General features: G+C 34.8%; 1 protein-coding gene across 1 annotated transcript; it reads left to right on the top strand.

Moving 5' to 3' along the window:
- The first annotated feature begins 1,243 nt into the window (after positions 1-1,243).
- LOC128242716 (uncharacterized) lies at positions 1,244-19,862 on the top strand. Its single transcript, XM_052959976.1, has 16 exons — positions 1,244-1,375; positions 3,645-3,764; positions 4,855-4,974; positions 10,187-10,321; positions 10,554-10,614; positions 11,688-11,755; positions 12,230-12,305; positions 13,248-13,300; positions 13,597-13,728; positions 14,018-14,093; positions 14,678-14,778; positions 15,639-15,782; positions 16,173-16,298; positions 16,459-16,618; positions 17,376-17,463; positions 18,156-19,862. Exons 1-16 carry the CDS (start codon positions 1,284-1,286, stop codon positions 18,323-18,325), a joined length of 1,722 nt encoding a protein of 573 aa, XP_052815936.1. The 5' UTR covers positions 1,244-1,283; the 3' UTR covers positions 18,326-19,862.
- The last annotated feature ends 955 nt before the right edge of the window (positions 19,863-20,817 follow it).

Raw genomic sequence — 20,817 nt, 5'->3', positions numbered from 1 at the left:
GATGTTGTATAATGAGTGCATTGATCTCATCCCAAGTGTACATAGAAAAGTAAGTTATGACAGGTGTATGCCATATTACTCTTGTTTCTTTGTAGGCTCCATTCAGATTAAATAGGATCCGTTGATTGTTTTTCTTCCTTTCGTTACTTCCAGGAACAAGGCTTCTGCTTATAGCCAGCATCTTGTCTCCAAGTAAATCCATGTCTATCTGTGGAATGTAGGGCATATTGGATTCCATTAAGGAGGAAAGCTCTTCAGACAATCTTGGGAGTTCATGTTTGAATAGTTTCCCTGTTAAAAGATTCACTCTAGCTATAGTGTAGTGTGGGCAGTGTTTCAACTTAAGCCACCTGCGAAGTGTGGTCAGACAGTAGATCACACACTGTACAAGGTTTTCTTCTCTCCATATCTCTGGTGGATAGGTCTCTATTGTGAACAGCATTGCAGTCTTCATGTGAAATGTACTGAGACGGTCTTCAACAACAGGCTTTAAGAAAGTTTTTCTCAATATTTTAATGAATACATATGTCTTGTACTGCACAGTGTTCATGTCAAACATCAGTAATCTTTCCATCATTGATGTAGAAAACCTCCATTCCCATCTTGACTGTGGATAGTATAGGTTATTTGGGGTGACATGAAGTGCAGTAGAGCCACATCTGGTTGGTCTTGAAGGACACTCGGAATATCCCTGTGGCACCAGAAACACTCCAACTTGTCTGGCCCTGGCAAGTGTGTCAGCTCTGGGCCAGTGTCCAGGCCGGGGTCTGTGGAACAGGAACTGACAATCGTTTGGGAGACTGCAACAATGATGGGCAATTACAAAATCATTTTCATTCCAGCTTCTAGATGGCCCATGTTGCACTACTTCGCCTTTTGAGCTAAGTTGTCTGATAGTCTCATGTAATTCCACCTGATAGTTTGTATGCAGCACTCTGCCTTCATTGTCTATCACCTCACTGGGAAGTATGACCTGTGTCTCTGGTAATGGAATGTCAGGTCTCAGCCATTGCAGCCAACAGTGCTGGGGTGGGAACTGGTCTGTCTTGACAACAAGGAGTTGAGGCTTTCCCTGCTGCCACTCATCCCAGTCCAATATGACAGGGAAATCAGAGCATAACAATGTATCTAAGTCTGATTGCATGCCAAAGGTTGTAGTTCCTTCACTCTGGCTGCCAAAATGATAACATTTAGCGCTGCTTAACAATTTAGCATTGCTTAATGTATTTTTGATTTTCATGTTTGTCTCCATCATCAGAAACGTCCTCCTCCTCCTGGCGATCATGTACCTGTTCACCCCGATGTCCTCCAAAACACGGGACAAACGTAGAGACAGCAATTGTTCCGCTTGTTGCTCCATCTTAAAAACCAAAATGTATAATAAACTTATATTGTTTTATATAATTATTGATGTGTGCTTCTTTTAATATTAACATACATTAACTTTTTAGTATGTGTATGTTTACATTTCATTGCATGTATGTGTTCAAAAGTCAAGTAGAGTCAAACCCTGTTGGCTCAAACTGCCATGTTTAATGTGTTTCAATAAATACATTAACTATTATTATTAATTAATGATTGATCGCATTTTTTCTTGAGTTTATGCTGTATGAACGCACCAGCGCTTTTTGGTCATTTGCTCGCTTGCATTACTGCGTTTATACAGCATAAGAAGAATAAATGTGATCAATACTTATTTTTACATGTACAAAATATTTTCATTGCCACTAGAAATAAGCCGTATGCTCTGAGTATTTGTTCTTTAAAAAGTGTAACTGACAACATATGTTTGTATTAAAGAAAACCTGATTTTTGTAACGTCATATATCATTGGTTAAATGATGTCATGCTTATCCAATCGGAGTGCAATATTGAAATAAACAATGACGTCGTAACTCTTTGTGTGTTGTACAATATGAAAATCAAGTGTAATCTACACAAAGAACTGGGAGAATGTAAATATATAATAATATTGATAAAACACAATCATTATTATTATTATTATTATTATTATTATTATTATTTGGTTGATTTAACTTATAATTCAAATTAAACATTATATGTTAACAATATTAGGAGCAACATTTTTACAAGAGAAAAATGTTAGAAGTTTAATATACATACATGTTAAAAATGCTTTACATTTAGTAACCTTAACATGTCATTTGCATAGTAAGTCTGGTGTTTATATTATGACGTGAATGTGTGGATAAAATTCCTGACACAACTCACAATGAATGTTCTAAATTTTTAATTATCTCCACAATATAAACACATGTATACAGTTCTATGGAACACCCATAGAAATAATTTATACAGTGTCATCAATAATTCTTGTAGCATAAGTGTTGAAGTATTTTAAATTTGTAACACAAATTATTAAACACACTTATTAAACTGTTCCTAAAAATATATATTTGTAACACAATGTCCTTACTTTGGTAACACACACAAAGTATAAAATAATTTTTGTAACACAATGTCTAAACTAATGTAATGGAACACCATACAATTCAAAGTCCGGAATTAAAGTGACTCTTATAGGCTTTTATATCCAGCATATTGTTGTTTTAAAAGGTTAAAAAATAACAGGAAACTTTGAAATGTCTCACTCAGGCTTATCAATTTTTGTCTAGCAAAGCCTGTTGCTTAAAGATTATCTAGAACATAAAATAATAAAGGTGTTAAAATCATAGACAACATGTAGCCACAAGACATAACAGTTCGTTTAAGAATAAGGAACCTTTATGAAACCCTTCAGATGTAAAAGGAAATAAATAAAATGTATGAAATATTGCATATAATTTAAAGGTTCTACATTATAAAGAATATAAATGAATTCCTTATAAAATGACAATTGTTTTCATACCAAATATCATATATTTCATATTAATTAAAGATTTACATCTGAAAAACAGAAGAGACAATATGTACATATGGCTTATGGGACAGAATCATTAAGAAATGTAATTTAAAGATAACAAATATTACGAAGGCAATTTGACACAAAATTGCTTCATAATATTTACTTTAATTAAATAACATGCACCTAAGTGAATTTAAACATAAGTATCTTGTTACCTGTCTTAACAAAAAATCCCTTCAAGATATTTTTCTCTCAGCCATTTAGAGGTGAATATAACACTGATCTAACTTCCTGTTTTGAAAATAAGCAGTGATATCAGGTTTATCATTCTTTAAATAGATCCATGCAATAGGACGTTTGGTTCATGTAATAATTATGTCTAGTGACAATCAACTGTGGCTTTGATCAAGCAATTGACTTTATATATATATATACAATATGTATAATGTGTAGTATAATATGCTTCTAATTCATTTTACTGTACATTCTATATATTTTCCAAAACTGGTTTTCAATTTTAAACACATTTAATGTACACTTACAAAACTTCAGGTTGTTTAAAGATTTAAGTGTGTTGGTGTACATGATGATGATGATGATGGTGGTGGTGGTGGTGACAATGATGATCTTTCTGATGATTGTGGCTGTATTGGTGGTGGTGATACTGATGATGGTGGTGGTGGTGGTGGTTGTGGTGGTGATACTTTATGGTGGTGGTGGTTATGATGATGATGATGATGATGATGATGATGATGATGATCTCATTTTCCATACACAGGATGAGCCAGGAGCTGTTGACTGATGTGTTACCAGCCTGCAGGCCCTCCCATAAGGTAGTGATCTCATCTGTCCACACCCCAGATCATCTATATATACAGAGACATGAGAAATTGGAAGAGTAAGCACAATTAATGGATTTCTTCTTATTTAACTCCACTATTATATTACTGTTTTTCATTGACTAATGAAATAAATGCAGACAAAACAAGTCATTGAGACTCAAAAGTAAAAGTCATTGAAGTAAAAGTCATTGAATGTAAATGTGAAGCACATCTGTGTCGTGTCCTTATTCCTGCAATAACATGTGATTTCTCTTTGATGCTGATAATGCATTGATAGAAATATGTATCAAAAATGCCAATTTAAGTTTAAAATTAAGAGAAATGCTTTTGTATGGTGATTGTGCGGGCGGGCGGGTGTTAACATTTCTGCGTTTTAATTCAATGTCATAAAGTCAACAGTCATGTTCAATTGTTGTAAATTTCTCAAATTACTTGTTAACATGCTGTAATGAACATTTGTGAATATAGGTCAAATCACGTCAAAAATAAGGTCACAAAAATCTTCGGAAATATTTTCACCTGTCATGAATTCAATTGTTTTTATCCAAGTGTTCTTAAACTTTGTAAGAATACTTCTGTACATGTAGTCTTGAACGTTTGTAAATATAGTTGAACACATACTATCATTGTTGTCTTTGTGTGTGTACGTGTGTGTGTGTGTGTGTTTGTGTGTGTGTGCCAGGTCAAAAACTAGGTCACTAATCACAAATCTCAAGAAATAAATGCAGTTTTTTCTCTGCAGGATATTCAAAAAAATATCCAATTTTCATTACATTTAATAAGTTTACATACATATAAACACACACGCACGCAAGCTTTCACCCTAGCACAAACACTATTGACACGTCAGCATCAAAGTCAATTATTGTATTTTCAGGATCTTTATAATTTGCCCTTTTGTGATTTTTTCCATACACAAATTGAATAGTTTCTGTTGAAATCTGATCAGGTTATTTATATGTGTTGTATATCTGTGATAAGTATTAATATGGGTCTTCTTTGTTAAAAAAACTAGGTCACTAGCTCAAATCTTAGGTTTGAAAAATTGCATCTTTAAATAAAACATCCGTCTTCAATGCGGAGCTGTCGCATTGGTGTATTTTATTAAAAATGAGTCCCAGCTCTTGACATTGTATTGTATTCCAGGCTGGAAAGTCTTATGGTCGAGATAGGGGCGTATGTTGAGAGACAGGAGGAGGATGATGTCCTACAGGAACCACAAGTTGGAAAATACTGTCTAGCCCAGTATGCCTCCTTCGATGAGAGGTAGGTCACGATTGTTACCAGTAGGTAAGTCCCTATTGTTAACATGAAAAGGTACACCAACATTATAAGCAGTTAGAGGTATGTCACTATTGTAAGCATGGAGAGGTAGGTTACCATTGGAAGCATGGAGAGGTAGGTCATTATTGGAAGCATGGAGAGGTAGGTCATTATTGGAAGCATGGAGAGGTAGGTTACCATTGTAAGCATGGAGAGGTAGGCCACTATTGTAAGCATGGAGAGGTAGGCCACTATTGTAAGCATGGAGAGGTAGGCCACTATTGTAAGCATGGAGTGGTAGGTCACTATTGTAAGCATGGAGTGGTAGGTCACTATTTTCAACATGGAGAGGTGGGCCACTATTGTAAGCATGGAGAGGTAGGCCACCATTGTAAGCATGGAGTGGTAGGTCACTATTTTCAGCATGGAGAGGTAGATCACCATTGTAAGCATCATTGTAAGCATGAAAAGGTAGGTCACTATTGTAAGCTTTGAGTGGTAGGCCACTATTGTAAGGATGAAGAGGTATGTCACTATTGTAAAGAAGGAGAGGTAGGTCACCATTGTAAGCATGAAGGGGTAGGTCACCAGTGTAAGCATGAAGAGGAAGGTCACCAGTGTAAGCATGAAGAGATCATTGTAAGGATGGAGAGGTAGGTCACTATTGTAAGCTTGTATAGGTAGGCCACAATTGTAAGCATGGAGCTGTAGGTCATTGTAAGCATGGTGAGGTAGTTCACTATTGTAGGCATGGTGAGGTAGATCACAATTGTTAGGATGGAGAGGTAGGTCACTATTGTAAGCATGGAGAGGTAGGTCACTATTGTAAGCATGGAGAGTTAGGTCACTATTGTTAGGATGAAGAATTATGTCTTTATTGTTAGCATGGAGAGTTAGGTCACTATTGTTAGCATGGAGAGGTAGGTCACTATTGTAAGCATGGAGAGGTAGGTCACTATTGTTAGCATGGAGAGGTAGGTCACTATTGTTAGCATGGAGAGGAAGGTCACTATTGTAATAATGGAGAGGTAGGTCACTATTGTTAGCATGGAGAGGTAGGTCACTATTGTAAGCATGGAGAGGTAGGTCACTATTGTCAGCATGGAGAGGTAGGTCACTATTGTAAGCATGGAGAGGTAGGTCACTATTGTCAGCATGGAGAGGTAGGTCACTATTGTTAGGATGAAGAATTAGGTCTCTATTGTTAGCATGGAGAGTTAGGTCACTATTGTTAGCATGGAGAAGTAGGTCACTATTGTAAGCATGGAGAGGTATATCACTATTGTTAGGATGGAGAGGTAGGTCACTATTGTTAGCATGGAGAGGTAGGTCACTATTGTAAGCATGGAGAGGTAGGTCACTATTGTTAGCATGGAGAGGTAGGTCACTATTGTTAGGATGAAGAATTAGGTCTCTATTGTTAGCATGGAGAGGTAGGTCACTATTGTAAGCATGGAGAGGTAGGTCACTATTGTAAGCATGGAGAGGTAGGTCACTATTGTTAGGATGAAGAAGTAAGTCACTTTTGTCAGCATGGAGTGGTAGGTAGATCAAACTTGTAAGCATCGAGATGTAGGTCACTATTGTTAGCATGGAGAAGTAGGTCACTATTGTAAGCATGGAGAGTTAGGCCACTTTAATAAGCATGAGATGTAGGTCACTTTTGTCACCTGGAGAGGTAGGTCACTTTTGTTAGCATTAAGGGGTTTGTCATGATTGCAAGCATAAACTGGTAGGCTAATATTGTATGCATGAACAGGTAGAATACAATTGAAAACATTTGGAGGTAGATCACTTTTGTAAGCATGGAGAGGTAGGTCACTATTGTAAGCATGGACAGGTAGGCCACTATTGTTAGTATCATGGAGAGATAGGCCACAGTTGTTAACATGGAGAGGTAGGCCTCTATTGTAAGCATGTAGAGGTAGTCATAATTGTTAGGATGGAGAGGTAGGTCACTATTTTAGCATGGAAAGGTAGGTCACTATTGTAAGTATTAAAGGCCACTACTGTAAGCATATAGAGATATATCACTATATTAGGCATGTAAGACGTATGTGAATCTGCATATGTTTTGTCTTATCTATATCAGATGACAATGAGGCTAGTTATATGGAAATTTTCAAGTAAATAGATATGTTCTGAATGGCATATTATGAACTGCATATGTCTAACCTATATCAGATGGTAATAAGGCCATTCAAATCATATGTTCTCAAAGTCATATTAAGAACTGCATAGGTCTTACCTAAATAGATGGCAATGAGGCCATTTAAATAGATATGTTCTGAAAGGCATATGTGATGAACTACATATGTCGAACCTATATCAGATGGTAATGAGGCCATTCAAATCATATGTTCTCAAAGTCATATTAATAGGAACTGCATATGTCTTACCTAAATAGATGGCAATGAGGCCATTTAAATAGATATGTTCTGAAAGGCATATGTGATGAACTACATATGTCGTACCTATATCAGATGGCAATGATGGCAGTTATATGGAAATATTGTGAAAGTCACATGAAAAGTTACATGATTTTCTTCTTACCTATATCAGATAGCAATAAGGCCATTTATGTGGAAATATTCTGAAAGTCCTTTGAACAACTACATCTGTTTCTTATTACCTATATCAGATGGCAATAAGGCCAGTTATGTGGAAATAGTCTGAAAGTCCTTTGAACAACTACATGTGTTTCTTCTTACCTATATCAGATGGCAATGTGGCCATTCATATGGTAATATTATGAACGTCACATGAAAAGCTACATGATTTTCTTCTTACCTATATCAGATTGCAATTAGGCCAGTTATATGGAAAATTTCTGAAAATTATTAGAAAATAGAACATGTCTTTTCTATATCAATTGTCACTGATGAAAGTTTTATTGAAATATGTTAGAAAACTTACACGTTTTATCATTCTGTATCAGATGGTACCGGGGCCATATACAGACAGTGAAGGATGACACAGTAGAGATATTTTTCCCTGACTACGGCGACCTTGACTTTGTCCCACGGGATAAGGTGCGCGAATTTCCAGTTGACAAATTCTTTGAGCTCCCATTACAGCAAATTGAATGCAAGCTGGCCAACATAGAGAAAATAGGTATGTTATGTGTTAAATATGTATTTTTATTATGTGTCCATTTCATTTGACAATAGAAAACATTCCTCTTTCTGAGTTTATTTGTTGGGATGAACTTTTGCACAATTTTTGGCATTTTTTTACACCCAAATGAGTTTCAAAACGAGTTTGTATTGCAAACTATTTGAACCCATATTAGTTGTTTACATTTTGATAAGTGTTTTGTTTGATTATTGAATGAAACATACTGTGCAAAAACTTTCCTTGTTTTATTTATACCTTTTAAAATTATTGAACTTAAAATGTACAAAAGGGGACGAATGCTTAAAACATGTATACATACACAGCTTGCATTTAACTGTACCTAGTGAGCGCATATTTCCAAGTGTATTTTTGAAGTTTTCATGGAAGTGGTTCGCTTACATTTCATAAATCAACTACTACTTATACAACAGAAGACACCTGGGAAATTTGGGCAGGAGATGCATTATGGGACATGTCACACTTTGTGAATGAAAAGGACCTTCGACCGCTTGTTGCCACGGTAGTACAGGCCAAAGAAGAGACCAAATACGCTGGACGCCAGAAGTTTGTGGTAGAGCTTAGAACAACACAGAGGGATCTTGGTCAGGAACTTGTGTGGAGACAGCTTGCCAAACAAGCACCAGGCTGTACAAAATACAAAATATTTAGTGAGAGGCATATGTCTTGTTGTACAAAAATTTGGTAAGAAAGCTTACCTCCAAGGTACAAAATCACCATTAGAAGTACAAATACATAATCACATTGCGAAGGCATGTTTTAAGAGGAAACAACCTTTTTTTGTTAATATCATTGCTTAATTTCTCATGTTTTTAAAAGCTGGTTGTGGAAGCCTTTGTATTCATCCTTGGAACATATAATAAAAATTTGCTCTATTTTGAGAAACTTTTAAAGCAAACTTCTCTTTTTTTCTAACCTTTTTGCAATTACTAATTACAACGTTCAACACCCGCTTAAGTTGACATTCTTAATGATTTAGCTAGTACTTAATGATTGTCTATATGCAATTTAATTGGCTGAAAAAATAGGATGTATTCTGAACTGTAGGTAAATTTGTGCCAAATTGTCAATTTACATTGCTCAACAATGTTTTTGTTCAAATTTACAATTTGAGTGATACACACAACCACTTGTTTCCTATTAAAGTTTACATTCTTTTTTGTCTACAGCCCTTGTTACCCCGGTCCACCCCGGGAAAGAGGGTGTTCCCTTCAAGACTCAACAAGATTCCTGGCCTCTGTTCTGCTGTGTATTGGGAAAAGGTAAAACTGGTTATTTAGGGTGATTTCAAGAATAGAGTTGAAGTACTGCATATACTTTCATAGCTTTTACTTTATTATATGTCTTCTACCAAACATTACTTGTTGAATCCCAAGAAAGCTAGTATTTCTTTTTAAAGATTTTAAATCACATCTGGCGACTGTAATTAGTTATATGCAATATGATGCAGGTAAGAAAAGTATATGAGTGTAGTAAGTTTTGTTAATGTATGTCTATAAATGTGTGTTTAAGGACCTATGTAAGGCTACCAAAGTTGCCGAAGAGCTTTACAACATCCTTTCAGAATGTCTTGGAAGGTAAGTTCTCCAATTTTCGTTTCACCTGTTAAGTCTGGATAACAGCCTTTGTCTGTGGTGTCAAACGTTTGTGTTTGATCTCTAACGTTAGTTTGTTGAATAGCTTGTTAAAAAGATTTGAATCTGGATATATTCATTTGTCATGATCAGTAGAAGACCGTTATTGATTTCGAGTCAAGAGGTCGGGTGCAGCAACCAATTTGCGAAATTTTGGTGAACATATATAGTGATAATAATAAAACGTCCTATATAGGCAGTTCTTTTGCATATCTGTTTTATTGAAGATAATATTTTGAGGTACATGTATCTGGTTGCCCTGTTGGCAGCATCAATTTTGAAATGGCGTTGTTTTACAAAGACTTGGCCATACCTTTATGAAATGAAATACATATTTTGTGACATTGTTTCCAAGTCAGCTGCAGAGTTAGTTGATCCAATCAATAAAGTAGACAATGAGGTAGATTATCTTTCATAAATACCTATGTACATCATGTGTATTTCAGTTTAAGCACAACTCAGGAGTCAGTTGCAAAAGAAGGACTTGTGAGCTTGGTAAAGATGGTGGGCAGGGTAACACAGCCGGAAATCCACAAAACCATCTTTGAGTGTCTACTGTGTTATGTCAAAGCGGGTGACAGGTAATCCATTGTTGATTGCATACAGAGTACATAAGACAACGTATGAATCGTACTTGCTATTGTGCCTGTTAGTGGAGAACATGCACTTATGAATGCGTACAATATAATTTTTTAAGTTGTTGGAAAGTGCATTGTAGTTTTTCCAAAGATATATCTTGTCTCCTGGAATTATTTAGAAATAAGTGTCAGATTGTTTCTAGACTGTTCAATCAATATCTTCATTCTATTGTAGAATGTGTGACATCCTTTTGGAAGAGAACATTGTTCAACTTTCAACTTCTTGCCTAGAAATGGTGAGGTTTCATTATTTTTGTTTGTTTATCACCTTACTCTACAGCAAAATAGTACCATGAGAAAATGTACTTTCAATTTCAAATTTCATGTTAAGCTACCGCTATGGCGATTTGTAATGTTTGAAAATCGGACTCCATTTCCTATCGAAAAGCGAAATCTAATCGGACCAAGTATTTCAATTTTCTATCGGACAATAATCGAAAGTTCATAATATAATTTAGGAATACATTCTTTATATGCTATTGTCATGCTTTATGCAACAGTAAGTAAATTTCTATAACCTTTGTCTGTTTATTAAAAAATAGCACAAAAACATATACTTCATGAAAATAATTGCACATCAAAATTGCAAAATGATGCACACCACATGAAGTAAGTTATCTTAGCATGTTATCCATGTAAAAGCATATTAAATAATTGTTATCCAGCTTAAGATTCAATAACCTGTTATATTGAAGATTTTATTAAAATATATTAATATCATAATACTTCACAAAAAAAGTAAATTTGTTTATAACGAACCATACCAAAAAAGGTTTGAAAAACAGAATGCATCGAAGCAGGATGCTCGATAATTGTAGTTAAGACCGGACCCACTACACTATAGAGACAGATTATTGAAGTTTTGTGAAATATGTTAAATACAATCCCTTGTTAAAATGAACACATCAGGAATTTTCGATTGTATTCGATACTCGTTTCATTACAATTGATTTGATTTCATGCTAAACCTGTATAAATAATGACAATATGCTCACAAAACTTGAACACATCAAAGCAAAATGTGTTATTCATTACAAATGTAATGGTAATATGTATATACAACTTCAGAATGCATTTTTTAATTTCATCAAAATCGCTTTTGCCACTTCGTTTATCTTTGAAATAGAAATGGAATTATAATTTTAGCTCATTCACCCATTTTCCCCTTGAAAATCTGTAAAGAAAAGATTAATTTGATGTGTCCACAGAACTACATGTATACTATTGTACAAATTCATTTTTTGAAAAAGTATAGAATTTGATTTTAAAAAATGCAATGACTAATCACTATGCTGTTGTTTGTTTCCAGAATTCTTCTTCAATTTACCAGCGCCAGGCTGCAGACTTTATCACCCAGGCTGCTAATATCTCAGTCAGGTAATATATGAAACCTAGAACTTGTGTAATTTTTAGGTGAAAAGTATCATCTGTGATACTTATTTCAAATTCATGTTTTTCACGCCTTTCTACACGACATTGTGTTTTCTGCCTATAATGATGTTATATATTATCATATTTATTAAATTGAAAGGGTCGGTTTAGTTTTTTCATGTGCAAATATCTAATTATCAATGTAAGTTGGTTGTGGACAAAATTCGAAATTTTGTGCATGATAGGTCTCTAGAAGTTTCCAGAATTTCATTTCTCTGCGTCTCTGTGACCGGAGTTCCGAAAAAACCCACCTGTCGGGCTTTATGACCACATACCAAATTCAAATGTGACCAGGACGGGATTTTTACCCGGGTCACCTAGGTTGGAAGCCAGTGAACCTTTTCTACTTCAGCCTATATGTTTAATCTGTTTCAGCATACATGTGTTAACATAACATTTTTTGTTTATTTTTTGCTTCAGACTGCAGGAAGCCTTCAGAGGTCAGGACTCAACTGATGTTCTATTTGAACTACTGGAATCTACCATGTGTCAGCAGGTTTGAAAATATAGAAGCATTATCATTAGATGTGCTAACAAGGGTCTATAAACAATCAAAACTTTAAACAAAATTGTTAATTATTGGTCAACCAATTGTCTTGTTTTGTGCCATATGGGAAGCTGTTTTAGATACATTCAATCCAAACACTAGTTAAAAGTAGTAGAATTGATTTTTTTAATTTAAAAAGCTAGCATTATGATATTAGTTGCTCTTGTCATTTGAGGTTTACATTGTTTTCACCGAATATGGTTGCTGTACAACGAGTTAAATACTGGAGCAAACATATAACATATTATATCAAAATTACGGGCTTTACTTGGCACAACAAGCACAACATTCATTACATTGTATGAGGTTCAAAATGTCTAGTTAATTTTATTAGTCTCCTATATTCATTATTTGTCACAAACCTTTGCATTATTGTACCATGTGAGTCGCATATTTTCATCTTTATTTGATATCAACTTGTGCACGCTTGTTACATACAAGTCGGGGATCGAATTTTACGGTTGCTAATTTCAAAACGCAAGTAGAATATAAAAAAATGCGAGCAGAAATTCCTGGCACTCGAATATTTTTGCGAATGTGAAGTAAATTGGCGTATTTGCTCAAACTGTCCTTTTCTCTTTAAAAACTTCTTTAAGGTAGTTTATAAAAAAAAATAACGTGACTGCGTGTAGAGGCTTGTCGCTGTATTCAAATGATAATGTACATAATGCAACAATATATCAAATTATTGATTTGTCAAACTACTGGAAGTAAAACAACCTTTAAATAATTGCTAGAGGAACCCACCATTCTGCTTGTTGAAAAAATGGCACTAGCAAAATGGCAAAATAATTAAACTAGATCGCTGTAAGTCTCATATTTCCGTTTGTTTTATATGTCATCAACATGCACACATCTAATGTTCTAATATATGAAGCCTTATATTTGCAGGTGCAGGGAGCTGTGTGCCAGGCGTTTGCTTCTCTGACCTCAGGATCAGACGGGTAAAGTCCATTGCTTTTAGATTAAGACATGATTATATTTTCAAAGAGTTAAATAACACCTTTCTTTAACAACAGTTGGTGGGCTCCATATCCAATGCTATCCTTGCTGTTTTGTGTAAGCTTACTTAATCGTGCTTAATTATTGGTCAGTACATGATTGAAAATATTTTGCAGGAGTTCTTGCTTGAAACGTTTGTACATGTGCCGCCTTGAAATACACAAATTACTGTTAGTGTTGATGTTTTAGTTTTTGTTGATTCAATTAACTGGAACATAATGAAATTTTACATTCATAGACTGTTTAAGTACCTGATGTACCCAGGACATGGCCTTGTTCAAAAGATCGTCTCGTTCCTGTCAAAGGCTACAGATCACTCGGTTTCTGAAGGAGTTCTGTCTCTTATTGCAGCTCTTAGTCAACATGATAGGTTAGCAAACTATTCTTGTTCTTCTTTAGGAAATTAATTAAACTTATGGGCAACTAATGAAACAATAGTTTCTTTTTTAAAGTTTTAGTACAATGATGCTTTTTATTATGAAACTCTATAATCACACAGATTTAAACCTTTTATTTTATAAGGCAGACTGTGTGTAATGAAAAACAAATGTTATGTAAATGAGACTTGATATATGTAAATGAGACTTGATATTGATGTATATGCCTACTGTGAAGAATTGTACTTCAACTTACAACTTTATTTTTGTAAAATATTATAGTGGTCATGATGATTTCAAGAAAGAATCATTAATGGAAGCCATTGTTAAGAATCTCCAGAAAACTGATTGTCCTAAGGTAGGTGTTCCATACATGTAGCAATGTTTATTGTGAGAAACCTAAGGATTAAATTATCAAACTTTGATATTATGTCAGACTATATATGATGATGATCTGGTAATTATGCATCACCTTTATTTAACACATAATACTAGAATGTTTTTCATATATATGCCAATATTCTAAGTATCTATTAAAATATCTTAAAACAGAAATAACACAGGTTTAATCAAAGGTTTTAAGCTTGTCTGTTTTTCAAAGAAAAAGGTCAAGGTCATAGACTAGGCTGAAGTAAGAGATTAACATGTGCAAATCATTAACTTTGGTCATAATTTAGAACTGCTTTAGGTATTCAAAAGATTCTTGTTATGCATGTTTTCGGTGACAATGCCCACATACATAGCAAGACACATAACTTAGGCTTCAATGATTTTCTGGTCATGGCCCTTCTTAGACTGGAAAAGAAAAAAACAGACACGCTTTGGCGTTTACTACAAGGTGCTCTTGTGGAATATCCTACCAGCACAAACATTTTGCTTTAAGGAAACATAAACCTTTATTGAATTAAAGACTGAAATAAAATTTTATTAATTTAATTTCAGTGTATTGCGTTTTGTGTACAGCAATGTGACCACTTTGCCTCAAACCGTCGGAAACACAAGACCTTCCTCATAGAGCACCACATGATAACCATTCTCAACAGGTAAGGATAACACACATGCTGTAAACACAAGACATTCCTTAAAGAACACAATATAATAAGTCTCAACAGATCAAGATACAACACCTAGTGGGAACACAAGACATCCCTCCTAGAGCAACACATAATCACCATTCTCAACAGATCAATGTAACACACCTGGTTTAAATACAAGACATTCTTTATAGAGCATCACATGGTCACAACTCTCAACAGGTCAAGTAAACACATCTGACATGATTCCTAGACCCTCCTCATTGAGCTCTACATGATCACTAGATGTATTCTCAGGAGGTACGGGTAACACAAATAATGTAAACACACATGGCCTTCCTCATAAGGCACACTTAATCACTGCCATATGGTAAGGGTAGTACGCCTTGTGTTAACGCAAGAACCTCCTTAAAGAGCACCACATGATTGCAACCCTCATGTTTGCACTGATCTCAGATGAAGGCCTGCCCTATATCACACAGCACCTATGTATGGGTTGGCATACTTCCATTGACTTAAAATGTTTGTTGACCGACTATGATCTACCACAAGCTACAAGCAGTTTGGTATCGGCTCTTATACTTCCCTTCATTTCAAATACGGGAGTATTTTGTACATGATCTTAGACATGGAGCTACAACCAGCCACAAAGCAGCTATTTAGGGGCTCACATACTTCCATCGACTTTTAATGTCTTTAAAGAGTATATTTCAAATGCTCTTATACCAAGAGTTACCACCAGCCATAAAGAAGCCTTACCTTGATTTCAAATGTTGTTGTTGGTGTTGTTGTTTTTCAGAGGATCTGCCACCAGTCACAAATCAACATTTTAAGCTTTAAAAGCCTTTGAATATGTGTGTATTTTACAGAATCTTAGACCTAGAGATGCCTCCTGCAACAAAACAGCTTTGTAAAGACCTTAAGACTTCCCTTGACTTCAAGGTCCCTTCTGAGCCGATCAGAGGGCTTCTCTTGAAACCAGGAATGCAACATATGGGTCCCATGTCAGACAGGTATTGCTTTTCTTGTTTGACTTCTGGTAAAGGCTCCACTATTCTTTATGACTATCAACTTTGTTTTCAGTTTTAACCTTTAAAAAGTTTTTATGTAACGCAAAATTACTTAGAGTTACCTGATATTCTTAATAACTACTTATTTTGTTTTTACTTTTAATCTTTATTGATTTTTAGGTTTTATTAATTAAGTAACCTTAAAAATCACAAACAATTAAGACTTAAATTTTATAGTAAATTCTTGAACTGCTTGATATAATAAGCAAGGGGTGTTGGTAAATAGGGGTGTATAACTTAAAAGAAGAGAGTTTTGGAGGATGGGATAAGGTTAAAAATGTTAAAATGTAATAATGTTTTGTTGCATGAAATTGATACCAACTTGTTTTTCAGTTTGGTTGCTCCAGAGGTCCGCTGGAATCAGAACTCCTTTGTTATGCTGTTGGTGATAAAGGTTTGTGATGTCAACCCTGCAGCCCATGATCTTGTCACCTTCACTGAGGATACGATCTCATTCAGGTGTGTTAAGGTCGTTTCTATAACTTTTTTGCTTGTAAATCTCTACCTTCCGACTATATAACTTCTATTTCACTGACAAAGCCACATCCAGTGGCGTCAACTACAGCTTTAACTATCAACTATGTAACTAAGAGTGTTTCCACTTCCATTTCCCTGACAGGGCCCTATCCAGGGGTGTCAACTACGGGTTCACCTACCGGCTGTATGACCGAGTGTGTGTTGAAAAGTGTACGTGGCATGTAAAACAACGGGAGGTCCTTGTGTCACTCAAGAAACAGGAAAAGGGCATGTGGAGTCGACCTCTTCATGACAAGATCAAGGTTAGTGTGATACAAGGGTTAAACATTTTTGAAAGAAGTTTTTGCTTTTTTGTCAATACTGAATATGACTTCTGCTGTCACTGTGAAGGTTCGTAGAATTTATTTTGGAAATCCATGCCCCTTCCTTGGAACACAACGCTTTAAGGGATTTATATAAATTAAAGCTTGATTTTTTTTCAAGAAGATTTGAAAACGGATGTTTATAGCCCAAAGCCAAACTTATGTTTTGGTGTAACCTGGAAACCATTAAAGATAGCATTAATTTCATTCTAATGTTCATTAAGACAAAACTTTATTTTGAGTGACATGATCATGCTTAATAGGTTGAAATATATTTTGCGTTTTATCTGACTGGATGAAATAATCTTATGATTGAATTGAAAGATTGTTGCTTCTCAGATTTGTGCCGTGATTACATTATTTAGGATTAGTTTGAATTGTTTCAATATCATCTGCTATTAATTAATATTGAAAACATACGCTTAGAGGAATTTATACATAAACTTTAAGTGTGTGCAAGTGACTCAAATGTCGAAAAATCATATATTTCCATGAAAGTTTATTAACAAATGTTTAAACCACTATTTTACTCCTGCATACATGTGTTTAGTAAATGGTTAGTTTCATAGAGATACCAATTTCATTTGAGATTTAGCTGAGCTTCCTATCAACAAATTACTTCTCCATGAAATAAAACTGATACCACCCTAATGCAAACAATAATATGTATGTATGTATGTATTTGTATTCGCTTCAGCATGGGAATGTGGTGGCCGATTGCGAGCATATTCTGGACAGTTCCGACTCAGAAGAGAAAGATGATCAGAGACCCTTCCTTCTTTCAAGTAAAACACTGTTGTTCAGTTGCATTAGTGTGCTGTTATTTTCTAATATTTCTTACATATATAACAAAAGCCTTTTCTTTGGAAGAAATCCATCTATTGTTATTTTGGCTAATGCAAATCAGCTTTGCCCTTGTAGTATTGTATGTTATATGAACATATATGGAACCAACAATTAGTTTGATTTTTAGCTGAACTGTTTTCAAAGACAAAAACCATTTTAGAAGGAATTAAGTTGAGGTATTGTGATAGTCATGTTATCGTCACCATCAGCATTGTTTTTCAAACACTTGAACCTTTACAATGAATCACAAACTGTTCAAGGATGTTTAAATGAAGCAAGGTTTACATATTGCCAGAAACATAACTCTTGGTCTAATTAATGTCGAGTTTTGCAACTTGTGCATCAGGAAAAACAGCAACAAACAAATATAGGCGATTCTCCCAGTGCTTTAGTTTTATTACGCCATATAAATGTTTTATTAAAATTAAATAATTCCCATTGGTTTGAACATTCTCATTCATCAAAGTAAATACGGAAAGCATTTTCGCTCTGGTGTACGATTAGTATTTTAGCCCTAAATATAATTTGTTTCGTCAATTTACATAAAAATCAACGCTGATGGATGGAATACGTAAGATTTTTTTTCTCTCCAGACATACATCTAATTAATGAAAAGTCTCTCCAATTACAGAGGGAAAGAAGAAAAAAGCCATGTTCCGAGGGATGAAGCAGTCAACGGTTCAGGTTCGCGAACCCGAGGATACGGAAACGGACACAAGCGACAGCCTCGAAAACATGGATGACTTTGATAACCGCACTGACTACGATTTTAACAGCATTGCCTACCAAAACCCAATTTGAAAACATGAACGACTTTGACAAGCACACTGACGTCACAACCTAGCTGAGACTGAAAGTGATTGTGGATCGAGATTTGGTTGGAAAAACCAATAGCCAATTCGACAAATTGCCAAACAGACATTATCACTAACTTCTTCGTGACAGAAAGTGATTGTAAAGGTGGTTCGTATTGATTTACTCTAATGCTCCAACCATAGACGTTTTCATAAATGGGCCATCGATCTGATTTAAGGTTAAAGCAGGGGACATTATTCCCGCCAATGAAATGTTATAGTATTTTTTATAACCATGCTCACAATGGCAATTGCCTCATGCGTGGCTAGTTCCATTGTAAAAAAGGTTGAGTTTTGCTCCTTGTCTAACTGTGTCAAACAGCTGGACACGTGTTTTCATCCACCTTTGCAGTAGGAAGTGGGTAATCGTGCTATTCATAATTTCTTTGGTTGTAAAAGCATTTAACCATAGTTAAGACTTATGCCTACTGCTTACATCTTTTGTGCTCGTTTGATTATTTTCATGGCTTTGAAGTATTGAGTTTGCGTGCTTACAAAATTGCCCTGACATTATATTATTGACCGTTCAGGATTATCAAATGAAACCTGAACAAGTTTTGCCAGAAACAATAACCACATGTACAGCAATGCCTATAACTCTTTTCGCCTTGAAACAACGGATGAGCCTTGCGTTCAACTGTGTTGCACTTTTGTTAACATTATAAATTTTAAAAAAACTTTGGCTTTCATCAGCAATGAATTGTAATTTTGTACAATGATCTGTTAAAACACAGTACAGCTTTGAAAATCATGTCGGTGATTGTTTTTGTGATAACTAACAAAAAATGTTCTTTTTTAGGCAGATGTTTTAGCCAGGTTTAGGAATAGGTATTTGAAAACGTTTTTTTCTTTTTTCTCGTCTTTTGGAGTTTTTCTCTGGTCAATGATACACTGAAATGTTTGTATTATAGTGTTTTTTTTTTTTTTCTCAACTGTACATATTGTATTGGCCTGTGTCAGGTCACAATCCTGAAGTGGGATCCAAAAGGACATAGTTGTTCTGAACATTAAATTGTTTCGACATACTATCTGATCAAGACTGTATATAAAAATAATATCCTTGGAAAATCTCATCGCTTTTCCTATCGGCAATCATCCGTCCTATTAAAGTCGCAATTTGTTGGCAAGTGGCTGGTGACTGAGGACTCAAAATATTAAAGATTTTTTTTGTACAAATGGATAAACAATTGTATTGAGAAGAAAAATAGATTATTTTATATTGACATTGCTTGATACAAAAAAGCAATAAAATTGATGGAACCACTGACTCTAAAATCGAAACTGACACTTTTCGTTTACAATGATTTCAGGATTTGTTCATCAACATCTTTGAATTTGTTTCTTGTCATTTTTCATAAAATCGTTACTGATTTTCACATTAATTTCTTAACTTTGCAACAGAATTGTTTTTACGTTTTTATGTTATTCAACACAAAAAGTGTAACATTGTTTTTAATTACTTGAATAAAAAACATAAATAATTATCTCATCTTTGTTTTATGTTCATTTAAGCTTGTGTGTATCAAATTTTCAAACACAAATAGTTCATATTCGAGCAATCAGACTATTGTGACAACTTTAACTTTTGAGTTTCCTTGAAAATGCAAGCAGCGCCTTTGACCTTGGTAGTAAGAATTCCAAATACAATGTTCATATCTTGACGAGCTTGTAATTTTAATATTATTTTGGTTTTCGACAATATGTATCATTTCTGACTAAACTTATTTATGGAAGGAAAGAAAATGTCACAAGAATTTAGTTACCAGCATTTGGTTAAAATTGCCCCTTTAATGCACAAGATCGCACCATTTATTGCCCACAAAGACATTTCGTGGTACTTCTCCACGTGGTTTTGTTTAACAAGAAGTCCTCCCCCCCCCACTACACACTGGTTATTTTGAAAGTTATTGAGGGGAAACTGCGTTCATAAAATAATCATTAGTGACCTTGTCCCTTAAACCATTATTCTAACCTCGACATGAGCTTGCTCCATACTATGATACCAAACTATATTGTTAAAACATCATTGATAAAGGGAGATATTAAGCAGCCTTTGAATTTAAGTAACTGTGGCGTTGGCCACACAAGGGGAAAATCAATGTAAATTATCTATACACCAAATAAAACACCATATAGTTCAAAAGTTAGTGTGCGTTATCTCTTTTTGGTTGCAACAAAGGTTGTTTAGTGTATGTTCGTGCGTGCGTTTGTCATAGTTTGTATCCCATTATAAAAAGTAGCAACGTTTTACTGCTGCTACTGTAAAGACACCTACATGTATTTATAAAGGCCTATTAAATAATTATCGGTTTTTAAAAGTCCAGAAAAATATCTCTACTGAGGAAGGAACCATGGTCTTCTCAAATAAAAACGCTTTAAACAGTCTCCCAAATGGAACTTAAATTGAACAAAAAACTTTCAATGATTGTTTTCAGACCG

The sequence above is a fragment of the Mya arenaria genome, chromosome 8 (assembly GCF_026914265.1).
Source record: "Mya arenaria isolate MELC-2E11 chromosome 8, ASM2691426v1".
NCBI classification, from domain to species: Eukaryota; Metazoa; Mollusca; class Bivalvia; order Myida; family Myidae; genus Mya; species Mya arenaria.
Note: the sequence above shows the minus strand (reverse complement) of the source record. Positions and strands in the feature narration are given on the sequence as shown.